The sequence below is a fragment of the Echiichthys vipera genome (assembly GCF_963691815.1).
Source record: "Echiichthys vipera genome assembly, chromosome: 10".
NCBI classification, from domain to species: domain Eukaryota; kingdom Metazoa; phylum Chordata; class Actinopteri; order Perciformes; family Trachinidae; genus Echiichthys; species Echiichthys vipera.
Window position 1 is genome coordinate 30543569 of NC_139835.1, and position 12702 is coordinate 30556270.

A 12702-nucleotide genomic window follows, 5' to 3' on the forward strand; every position below is an offset into this window, starting at 1 on the left:
CCTGTTTAACGTTGTGAAACTATCACCTGGAAGTGGAACGCAACAGTTATGTTAAGGCAACAAAAGGTGACGTTAGGCTGAGAAAAATAACCACAAAGACCAGAAACTGATGCAAAACAATCACAAGAACATGTAAAATGACTAAAATGACGTCCACAAAGACACAAAACAAACAGATCAAAAAAGAAAACGACTGAAAATAAATGCAAAACAACTGCAAAGAGTCTCCAGGGCTTCATACTTTACCTCTGTGAGTACCGTAGGCGACACCACTGCAACCACAAGCGCTGTGCACAGACTCCTGCAGCTCCACAGCTCTCTGTGAAATCAACCCTGTGATGAAAACACTGAGACTTTAAAATAGTGTTCAAATCTCGTCTCGTTCTCTTGGACTCAGTATCGTGTATCGTCTCATCTCACCCCTTATTCTGAACGTGTGGCATTTGTTTAATATTGTCATGACCGTGACGGGGCTGTCGGTTTACCTTCTAAGCTGCTCCTGGTGAAAAAAGTTTAGTCCGGAGCCTGAAAATCGATGCAAACGCTCAGGCGGAGATGCAACTGTGCGTTAGCTGGAGCCCCTTTAGCCCGGCCGCGTGCACAACCACGGTTACATTTACACACAGTGAATGAGAACATCAGTGTGTCGCTCCTGGAGATGGTGGGAGTTCATTTCTGAAGATTAACCTGCTAAACAAAACGTGCGGCGTGAACTTTATTTTGTGCGATAATCCAAAATCCTTTACGGTCGAGGGAACCGGAGCAATGCTAACCCCAGGGTCGGACTCCCTTTCCTACTACGTCACCTGATTTATGGAGGAACAGCGGGTGAGGACGGCCTGTACACTGATCTCATCTCATCTCATCTCATCTTCAGCCTCTTATCCGGGGTCAGGGGCCTGTTTCACAAAGCAGGTTCAAAAAACTCTGAGTCTAACCCGGAACTCTGAGTTGATCTACTCTGAGATAGGAAACTCTGAGTTTTCGGTTCCAGAACAGCTGATTTGCGTTAGGTTGATCAACTCAGAGTAGTTTGACCTGGAGTTAAGCGCGTGCACCACAAGTAAAAAAAGACAGCATCAATGGAGCCCTGATTCGACGAGTCACCATGGCAACGGGGAAGCGAAGGGCTACGCTACAACTGGAATTGGAAATATTAATGCGCTCATACGGTGAGTTTAAGCAGGTTTACACCGCTGCAGCAGCAAAAGAGAGGGAGACGGTGCGGGAGGACATTGCGGCTCGGGTCAGTGCATAAGTTTAAATGTAGTCCAGTTGCAATCACAGTAATATCACAGGGGGAACTGCATGAGTGGGAGCCTATTAATTTATTTCATTTAAGTGCAACCCCGCGGGGGAGAAGCGCAGCTTAAGATGAAACATAAAAACATTTTTCAAACAGGTAAAACCTCAGCACAGTCTCATGGTGACGCCTCATTTTACATCGTAAAGTAAATATTACCGTAAGTGGCTGTTTTTTATACAACATATCAATGTTGTATAAAAAACTCCCATTTGCAAAAAAAACGCAGCGCAACACACAATATCTGCTGTGATATGAGAGCATTACTGGTTGTTAATGTTGGAAATGTAAGGAGGGATGAGATGGACTGTTACATGAAACGGTGTTGTGCCGTATTCAGCCCCCTCGCATTATAGGTGATATTCTGGATCAGAAGGCTATACAGTATAGGAGTAGTTAACCGGTATACCGGTAACCCAACTAAAAGCACACACTTTTGAACCTATGAATTGCAAGAAAAGCTGGAATTATATTTAGAAACGCTGAGTCAAATACATTCAACTTGCTCAAAAGATCCATTTCATTCATTTTGTAATTATGGCTGCAGTATATTAAGGACGTCTATGCGCGGTCTGATAATCATCTCCCGACCAATATTTAATTCTCTTTGCGAAATGCGTCACCTTCATTCACGGGATCGTTATCAATATGACACGCCATGGTAGTGTAAATATTCACCACCTAATATAACTTCTAATGTAGGCCTACTGAATGACTTTTATACGTTGTATACAAAAACTCCCGTTTGCAAAAAAACGCAGCGCAACACAGAATATCTGCTGTGACATGAAACGGTACCGCTCAAACAGAGAATTGCCTGGAAATGCAAGAACATCTATAATCAATAGTCTGATAATCATCTCCCGACGAATATATAATTATCTGTGCAGTAATGCTGCAGCTTCATCCACGGGATTGTTATCAGAAGGACACGCCATGGTAGTGAAATAGTCACCACCTCATATAACTTCTAATGTCTGATGTTTGCAGTGATTTTCTGAAAAAACAGACGGAACTATAGCAGAACTATACTTCGCCAAAACTCGCCCGCTGACTGAATGAATGAGGAAATGAAACACCGTGTGTGGCTGAAAGAGGGCGGAGACAGAGAGAAACTCAAGGTTTTCTGAGAAAAACCTGGTCCCGACCAGGTTAGTTTCAGAGAGCATGTTACCATGGTAACTGACCGAGAGTTTAAGTTACCTCCCTTTGTGAAACAGGCTAGAGTTACCCCTCTGTCTCTGGTTTGAGTTACCTCCCTTTGTGAAACGGAAAACTCAGAGTTTCCCTCATTTCAGGGTTAACATACTCAGAGTTTTCACTAAACCTGCTTTGTGAAACAGGCCCCAGGTCTCGGGGGCAGCAGCTCCAGCAGGGGACCCCAAACTTCCCTTTCCCGGGCCACATTAACCAGCTCTAACTGGGGGATCCTGAGGCGTTCCCAGGCCAGTGTGGAGATCTAATCTCTCCACCTGGTCCTGGGTCTTCCCCGAGGCCTCCTCCCAGCTGGATGTTTTACACAATAAGTCTCTCGGACAGTTTGTGTTCGTCCCTTTTTCTCAGGGTTCGCGGTTCCTCGGTGTCGGTGCAGGACTCTCGTGTGCAGCGTGTGTGTGTGTTCGTGCACGCTCGGCCTCCACAAAGGGACTCATTCAGAAACAGGGACGGAAATCCAGCGTAGAGTGAGCGGGAGCAGAAACACGGAGACTTTATCCTGTAGAGAAATGTTCGGCATGTGCGGCGGCGGTGACTCACGACAGGGAGATTATCGGGTTTTCCGTTCTGAGGCCCTGAGACGTGCAGGTTTACCGGGCTTAAACCATAATCCGCTGCTCTGTGTTACGGCATCATTAGCAAGTGGGATGTTTAAGATTCCTTTTGTTGTGAGAGGAGTAACTCATGTGAGGGTAGTGACAGTAGCAGCGAGCTGGATGTGACAGTGGAAAGTCCTCTTTGTGCAGATGATCCCGGATTATAAAGGCCCAGTACGGAGCGCCGTCACCCTGGGGGAGCTCATTACCAGCTCCCCAGGCTGAGATCTGAAGCACGTCGGCTCAAGCGCTGCCGTGTTTGATTCCACTCCTTTAGGCTCTTTTTTTTCTGTGTATTTAATTAAGGTCTGCTGGCTTTAACAGGCAGGCGCAGTGACACACGCAGCAGGGAGAGAGTGGAGAAATCCTCCCAGTTATGATTTCAGAAGCAGGTCTTCCCCGCTCCCCTCTGACCCCCACAGCGGCGTCCGCTCACAGTTTGAAGCAGGAGAAACGTTTCTCATCTTTGTGTGAAAAGAGTTCACGTTAAATGAAGTAGTGAAGGTTTGACTCACGTGATCTGCGTGTTCTCATAACGTGTCTTTGTCTCCAGACAGAAGGAAACATGGAAACAAACGTGAAAGAACAATTCAAATGTTTGCGTTTCCTGTTTCAAACTTCTACTTCTTCTACGGTTTCCTGGAGGGTTTGGGCGGCGTGGAGCCCACAGCGCCAACTTCTGACCAAACCACGCCGCAGACGAGTTTATTCATCCAAAGCTGATGGAAACGCGACTCATTACCTTTTCTTTTGGGCGCGTTTTATCACCAGGTTCAGAAACAAAGACCTTAAATTTCCACACAAACATATTTAAAGAGATATTTCGCTGATTTGAATGCAGGTGTGTGTCGTGGTCATGTGATGAGCGCCGTGTTCAGATGAACGGCGTCTCCGTGGCAGAAGCCCCCGAGGGTAACGGAGCACTGGAGATCTGCTGAAATACGCCGAATGACACAAACACGACTTTCGGCAGAGCGTGATTTTGTTTGATGTGGTTTTCCACAATCAGTTTTGATGAAGACAAAGCTCATTTTCACTCACTCGCTCATCTTCAGCCTCTGATCCTGGATCAGGTCTCGGGGGCAGCAGCTCCAGCAGGGGACCCCAAACTTCCCTTTCCCGGGCCACATTAACCAGCTCTAACTGGGGGATCCTGAGGCGTTCCCAGGCCAGTGTGGAGATCTAATCTCTCCACCTGGTCCTGGGTCTTCCCCGAGGCCTCCTGCCAGCTGGACGTGCCTGGAACACCTCCCTAGGGAGGCGCCCAGGGTTCATCCTTACCAGATGATCCTGAACCACCTCAACTGGCTCCTTTCAACACAAAGGACCCACATCCTATCCGATAACACGCGACCACGGCGGCCTGTCGCCCCGGCTCCACTGAAGGAAACCCGACAAATGCTTTGTACAAATATTTACATTTTATTCAGAGTCTTTTCCACTAAAGTACGCAGTCACAGGAAGCTTTAACTCACCACATGTTTACAGTTTGCAGCACTGAGACAGAACAGAAGCTTTGACGGACAGCGTGGTCACAACAGCGGGCTCCAGGGGGGACAGTCTGTGCAGAGCGCCGCTCGATATTTGGCAAGTTTTGGTTCAGAAGAGACGCAAAGAGACGGCAGAGGGTGGAGAGAGGGAGCGGCTATGGGTCGGTTCTTGTGCGGAGGGGAAGGCTGAACGCTCTGAAGCCATCACACACATGATCAACAGGTTCAGCTCAGCTCAGACTCTCTTCTTCTGGAGCGTTTGTGTTCTCACAGAGAGACAGATTCATTAAAACAGGGAGGAAAAGCATCTTTTTAACGGACTCATGGAGCGATAAGAAGAGTTAGTGCCAATGATCTCAGAGTTCATTAGAGGAGGCCTCGTTCCCAAAGACTTGTCTTAAAAGTTATGGTCTACATTTGGAATATTGGTAATTATTATTAACATGGTTTATGGTCCTGTAGTCTGATCTACACACTGTGAATTAGGGGTCGACAGATGTGGATTCTTTAGGGGTTTTGTTTCATCAGCTTCAGACGGTGACGGATACGGACCGCAGATTTTCTTGAGCCGATATTTGGAGCAGATACGTCGTTTGTTCCCTCAGTTTACATCATAAAAATGACACAATGAGGAAAAACAAATGTTACGAGTCTCAATTTTAGACTTCTGTGGACGCCTGTCTGTAAATAACGCAGGAAAAAAACTATCAACGAATGCAAATGCAAAGTGGCGGTAATTCCAAACCCGCTGTAATCCGTCCTGATTTCCCCTTTTTTACGTTAACGGTCTGGAAACCTCCAGCAACGGCCAACGTTAGTCAGGCACACGGATGTGTTACGTCACTGCAGAGCGAGGATCTGCGTTATAGGGATGAAATCAAAGAGTTGGTGAATGTTTGTCCAGTTTACCGGAGGAGAAGTGGGTAAAGGAGCGCACTTAGCGTCCAGAGGTCACACACACACACACACACACACACACACACACACACACACACACACACACACACACACACACACACACACACACACACACACACACACACACACACACACACACACACACACACACACACACACACACACACACACAGGGACATGATGTTTCTCTCCTGTACGAGCGGCGGTGAGACGCTTTTAAACGCACCAGAAGAAGAGAGTGGGTGGGCCGCAGGAGCTTAAAGGTTCGAGCTCCGACACCAGATTAGAAAACAGTGGAAAAGGTTTCAAACACTCAACGAACGAGAAAAGAAACGGGATTATTTCATCTGTTGAGTCACTTTCTGTCACACGATGACTCAATAACTGGCTGAGTGTGTTGGCACTGGTGGGGAGCGCTTCGGTTCAAGCACGGCGTGCAAGATCGGGATGCGTTGGGACGTGTGAAATGATCCGGACCGCAGGGAGGGAACCTGGAGACGGAGAGTACCAATAAATAGAGGAGATGTGACGATGCGTGACGAGGCGGCGGCTCTCTGAAAGTGTCGTGGATCCACAGTTTTTAACCAAAGTGTTGCTTTAAAAAAGACGCTGTGTCATAACAAGAGTACAAAAATACACAGGAAGTATTAAAGGAGTCTTTGTGAATACTGCGAGCGCCGTGCGGTGCACAGCGGCGGCGTCCCGCCTGGGCGCGGGGAGCTGAAGGCGGCGCCGCGGGAACGCGACAGCGGGAGTGGCTTCAGAGCGGGAGAGGTCGGCTGATGATGCAGCATTTCAGTCGGCGCGGGGGAACAACGACATGGGTTAACACGCAGTCGTGACGGGGGGAGGGCTCAGATGGCGTAGTCGTCCTGAGCGGCGGGGCAGAAGGCGGAGCTCCGCAGGGCGTCCAGGCAGTTGACCAGGATGAGCGTGCCGGTCAGGTGCTTCCAGCGTTTGGTGATGGGGTTCTTCATCTTGTCCAAGCCCATGTGCAGCTCCTGGATCACGTCCCTGTAGCTGTCGCCGATCTGAGCCGCCCACGTCACCAGGAAGTCGTACGCCGGCTTCCACATGGCCTGAGGACAGAGAGAGAGAGAGAGAGAGAGAGATAGAGAGGCGGTGACCCTCAGGGCGTTTGCCCGACACGGAGGTTCATGATGTTTTATTACCCGTCATTTGTTTTGTACAGGTGCTTCTGCTTTTCGCTTTGACGCCAAATCTGATTTTAGTTTAACTGAAGTAACGAAAATAATCAGCAATGACGGGCAATATTTGTGAAATTCCAGCGTAAAATCATCCCGTCCCTTACGAACATCAAATAAACCATAAAGACAATTTCCTGTAACAACTGTTAACAGAGAAATCCAGGAGAGTCGCTAACAGCTTGACGTGGCTAACAGTGATTAGCTCGGGGCAGCACGGTGAAGGCATTCAAAGGTCTTTTTTAACCACTAATGCTGCTGAAAATAACAGCAAACCTCTGCAGCAGCATGAGAAGAGTCCCTACACACAAAACAAAGCACCAATGGGCTCCTTCCACTGTAATGGACTTTACTATGAGAGGAGCTGGTACAGGGGCCAGTAGGTAAGTCTTTAAAACACTCTTTAATAAACTCTGGCTTCACTAACTACGCTGATGATGCTTTGTTGTGTGTGTAGGGACTCTTCTCATGCTGCTACAGAGGTTTGCTGTTATTTTCAGCAGCATTAGTGGTTAAAAAAGACCTTTGAATGCCTTCACCGTGCTGCCCCGAGCTAATCACTGTTAGCCACGTCCGGCAGTTAGCATCTCTCCTGGATTTCTCCGTTAACAGTTGAAAAAACGTCTCGTCTACGGTATCTGCGGCCTCCTGACCCCTGAAGTGAACGAACGTCCCCAGAATCGAACCCCGGTTAAAGCGGCACAAACCTCACTGTCCACCACCCCGCTCTTGTCGCGATGCGGCGCCTCGTAAGCGTCCATCTGCTGGCGTGAAACCTTGACGAGCCGCTCGGCCAGCTCCCTCCAGCGCCCGGCCACCTCCACCGCCGTGGTCAGGAGGACAAAGTCCATGACCAGCCGGGCCACCAGACCCTGACAGTCCATCTTCAACAGCGCCTACGGAGAGAGAGAGAGGACACGAGGCGTGAGTGTTACTGTCGCTAACGTGCACAGACCTACGGAGAGAGAGAGAGGACACAAGGCGTGAGTGTTACTGTCGCTAACGTGCACAGACCTACGGAGAGAGAGAGAGGACACGAGGCGTGAGTGTTACTGTCGCTAACGTGCACAGACCTACGGAGAGAGAGAGAGGACACACGGCGTGAGTGTAACTGTCGCTAACGTGCACAGACCTACGGAGAGAGAGAGAGAGAGGACACGAGGCGTGAGTGTTACTGTCGCTAACGTGCACAGACCTACGGAGAGAGAGAGAGGACACGAGGCGTGAGTGTTACTGTCGCTAACGTGCACAGACCTACGGAGAGAGAGAGAGGACACACGGCGTGAGTGTTACTGTCGCTAACGTGCACAGACCTACGGAGAGAGAGAGAGGACACACGGCGTGAGTGTTACTGTCGCTAACGTGCACAGACCTACGGAGAGAGAGAGAGGACACGGGGCGTGAGTGTTACTGTCGCTAACGTGCACAGACCTACGGAGAGAGAGAGAGGACACGAGGCGTGAGTGTTACTGTCGCTAACGTGCACGCGCCTACGGAGAGAGAGAGAGGACACGAGGCGTGAGTGTTACTGTCGCTAACGTGCACGCGCCTACGGAGAGAGAGAGAGGACACGAGGCGTGAGTGTTACGGTCGCTAACGTGCACAGACCTACGGAGAGAGAGAGAGGACACGAGGCGTGAGTGTTACTGTCGCTAACGTGCACAGACCTACGGAGAGAGAGAGAGGACACACGGCGTGAGTCGAGTGTTACTGTCGCTAACGTGCACAGACCTACGGAGAGAGAGAGAGGACACACGGCGTGAGTGTTACTGTCGCTAACGTGCACAGACCTACGGAGAGAGAGAGAGAGAGGACACGAGGCGTGAGTGTTACTGTCGCTAACGTGCACAGACCTACGGAGAGAGAGAGAGGACACGAGGCGTGAGGCGAGTGTTACTGTCGCTAACGTGCACAGACCTACGGAGAGAGGGAGAGGACACGAGGCGTGAGTGTTACTGTCGCTAACGTGCACAGACCTACGGAGAGAGAGAGAGGACACACGGCGTGAGTGTTACTGTCGCTAACGTGCACGGACCTACGGAGAGAGAGAGAGGACACGAGGCGTGAGTGTTACTGTCGCTAACGTGCACAGACCTACGGAGAGAGAGAGAGGACACGAGGCGTGAGTGTTACTGTCGCTAACGTGCACAGACCTACGGAGAGAGAGAGAGGACACGAGGCGTGAGTGTTACTGTCGCTAACGTGCACAGACCTACGGAGAGAGAGAGAGGACACAGGGCGTGAGTGTTACTGTCGCTAACGTGCACAGACCTACGGAGAGAGAGAGAGGACACACGGCGTGAGTGTTACTGTCGCTAACGTGCACAGACCTACGGAGAGAGAGAGAGGACACACGGCGTGAGTCGAGTGTTACTGTCGCTAACGTGCACAGACCTACGGAGAGAGAGAGAGGACACAGGGCGTGAGTGTTACTGTCGCTAACGTGCACAGACCTACGGAGAGAGAGAGAGGACACGTGCACACGGTTCAATCCCCCACAAATCTCAGCTCTGTGTGTTTTTCACGCGCTGTTTATGTTGAATCTGATGTTTACGAGCCGTATGACTGCAACATTTGCGTGTGTGTGTGTGCGTGTCTTTGCGTTTGTTTGTGTGTGTGCGTGCGTGTTTGTGTGTGTGCGAGTGTGCATGTGTGCGTCTGCATGTGTAACTATAATAATGGTAATAATAATGATAACAATAATAATGGTATTTAAAATAATATAATAAATAATAATAATTATTATTATTATTGTTTCACAAAATATAAAAACAAACATAAGATAAAATAAATTAAAAATATTAAACTGCACCAGAAACATTTTCCATATAAAGAACCAGTTCAGTTTAAAGTTTAAAGTCCACACACACACACACACACACACACACAGACACACACACAGACACACACACAGACACACAGACACAGACACAGACACAGACACACACACAGACACACACAGACACAGACACAGACACAGACACAGACACACACACACACACACACACACAGACACACAGACACACAGACACACACACACACACACAGACACAGACACACACACACACACACACACACACACACACACACACACACACACACACACACACACACACACACACACACACACACACACACACACACACACACACACACACACACACACACACACACACACACACACACACACACACACACACACACACACACACACACACAGAGGAATGTGTGTGAGGACAGGATGTGGGGGGGGGGGGGGTGAGGAATGCAGAGGGGGGTGAGATAACGGCTCTGGACCAATCAGACGCTGAGCTGCCAGCCAATCACGTCGGTGGACACTTCTGGACGGATCCGTCTTTATTGTGACGCCGGCGTCTCGTTCTCGGGAAGAGGCGGTCACCTGTTTCCTGTATAACAACCACAGGAAACCCCCGCCAAAGTAAAAGGGTTCACTTCCTGTCTCAGTGCAGGGTGAAGACACCGTGATCCCACTCCTTTAAAGACGTCGTCTAAACTTAACCGTCACCTTTAGAGACTCAACTTAACCGTCACCTTTGGAGAAAAAACTTAACCCTCACCTTTAGAGACTAAACTTAACCGTCACCTTTAGAGACTAAACTTAACCGTCACCTTTGGAGACTTAACTTAACCGTCACCTTTAGAGACTTAACTTAACCGTCACCTTTAGAGACTAAACTTAACCGTCACCTGTAGAGACTAAACTTAACCCTCACCTTTATACTAAACTTAACCGTCACCTTTAGAGACTTAACTTAACCGTCACCTGTAGAGACTAAACTTAACCGTCACCTTTAGAGACTAAACTTAACCGTCACCTTTAGAGACTAAACTTAACCCTCACCTTTATACTAAACTTAACCGTCACCTTTAGAGACTAAACTTAACCGTCACCTTTATACTAAACTTAACCGTCTCCTTTAGAGACTAAACTTAACCGTCACCTTTAGAGACTAAACTTAACAGTCACCTTTAGAGACTAAACTTAACCGTCACCTTTAGAGACTAAACTTAACCGTCTCCTTTAGAGACTAAACTTAACCGTCACCTTTAGAGACTAAACTTAACCGTCTCCTTTAGTGACTAAACTTAACCGTCACCTTTAGAGACTAAACTTAACCGTCACCTTTAGAGACTAAACTTAACAGTCACCTTTAGAGACTAAACTTAACCCTCACCTTTAGAGACTAAACTTAACCGTCTCCTTTAGAGACTAAACTTAACCGTCTCCTTTAGAGACTAAACTTAACCGTCAACTTTAGAGACTAAACTTAACCGTCTCCTTTAGACTAAACTTAACCGTCACCTTTAGAGACTAAACTTAACCGTCACCTTTAGAGACTAAACTTAACCGTCTCCTTTAGAGACTAAACTTAACCCTCACCTTTAGAGACTAAACTTAACCGTCTCCTTTAGAGACTAAACTTAACCGTCACCTTTAGAGACTTAACTTAACCGTCACCTTTAGAGACTTAACTTAACCGTCACCTTTAGAGACTAAACTTAACCGTCACCTGTAGAGACTAAACTTAACCCTCACCTTTATACTAAACTTAACCGTCACCTTTAGAGACTTAACTTAACCGTCACCTGTAGAGACTAAACTTAACCCTTACCTTTATACTAAACTTAACCGTCACCTTTAGAGACTAAACTTAACCGTCACCTTTATACTAAACTTAACCGTCTCCTTTAGAGACTAAACTTAACCGTCACCTTTAGAGACTAAACTTAACAGTCACCTTTAGAGACTAAACTTAACCCTCACCTTTAGAGACTAAACTTAACCGTCTCCTTTAGAGACTAAACTTAACCGTCACCTTTAGAGACTAAACTTAACCGTCTCCTTTAGTGACTAAACTTAACCGTCACCTTTAGAGACTAAACTTAACCGTCACCTTTAGAGACTAAACTTAACAGTCACCTTTAGAGACTAAACTTAACCGTCTCCTTTAGAGACTAAACTTAACCGTCTCCTTTAGAGACTAAACTTAACAGTCACCTTTAGAGACTAAACTTAACCGTCTCCTTTAGTGACTAAACTTAACCGTCACCTTTAGAGACTAAACTTAACCGTCACCTTTAGAGACTAAACTTAACAGTCACCTTTAGAGACTAAACTTAACCGTCTCCTTTAGAGACTAAACTTAACCGTCTCCTTTAGAGACTAAACTTAACCGTCAACTTTAGAGACTAAACTTAACCGTCTCCTTTAGACTAAACTTAACCGTCACCTTTAGAGACTAAACTTAACCGTCACCTTTAGAGACTAAACTTAACCGTCTCCTTTAGAGACTAAACTTAACAGTCACCTTTAGAGACTAAACTTAACCGTCTCCTTTAGAGACTAAACTTAACAGTCACCTTTAGAGACTAAACTTAACCGTCTCCTTTAGTGACTAAACTTAACCGTCACCTTTAGAGACTAAACTTAACCGTCACCTTTAGAGACTAAACTTAACAGTCACCTTTAGAGACTAAACTTAACCGTCTCCTTTAGAGACTAAACTTAACCGTCTCCTTTAGAGACTAAACTTAACCGTCAACTTTAGAGACTAAACTTAACTGTCTCCTTTAGACTAAACTTAACCGTCACCTTTAGAGACTAAACTTAACCGTCTCCTTTAGAGACTAAACTTAACCGTCACCTTTAGAGACTAAACTTAACCGTCTCCTTTAGAGACTAAACTTAACCGTCACCTTTAGAGACTAAACTTAACCGTCTCCTTTAGAGACTAAACTTAACAGTCACCTTTAGAGACTAAACTTAACCGTCTCCTTTAGAGACTAAACTTAACCGTCTCCTTTAGAGACTAAACTTAACAGTCACCTTTAGAGACTAAACTTAACCGTCTCCTTTAGAGACTAAACTTAACCGTCACCTTTAGAGACTAAACTTAACCGTCTCCTTTAGAGACTAAACTTAACCGTCACCTTTAGAGACTAAACTTAACCGT

At 47.1% G+C, this 12702-nt stretch overlaps 1 protein-coding gene across 2 annotated transcripts in view; it reads right to left on the bottom strand.

Moving 5' to 3' along the window:
* Positions 1-4566: 4566 nt before the first annotated feature.
* Positions 4567-12702, bottom strand: part of LOC310952938 (SH3 domain-binding protein 4) — a 37934-nt gene continuing 29798 nt past the window's right edge. For both annotated transcript variants that reach the window (XM_083921781.1, XM_083921782.1), the window contains exons 4-5: positions 7435-7623; positions 4567-6601 (exon numbers count right to left, since the gene is read on the bottom strand). In XM_083921781.1, the coding sequence (XP_083777907.1) occupies positions 6377-6601; positions 7435-7623 (414 nt within the window). In that variant the 3' untranslated portion in view covers positions 4567-6376. The remainder of the gene's footprint in view (positions 6602-7434; positions 7624-12702) is intronic.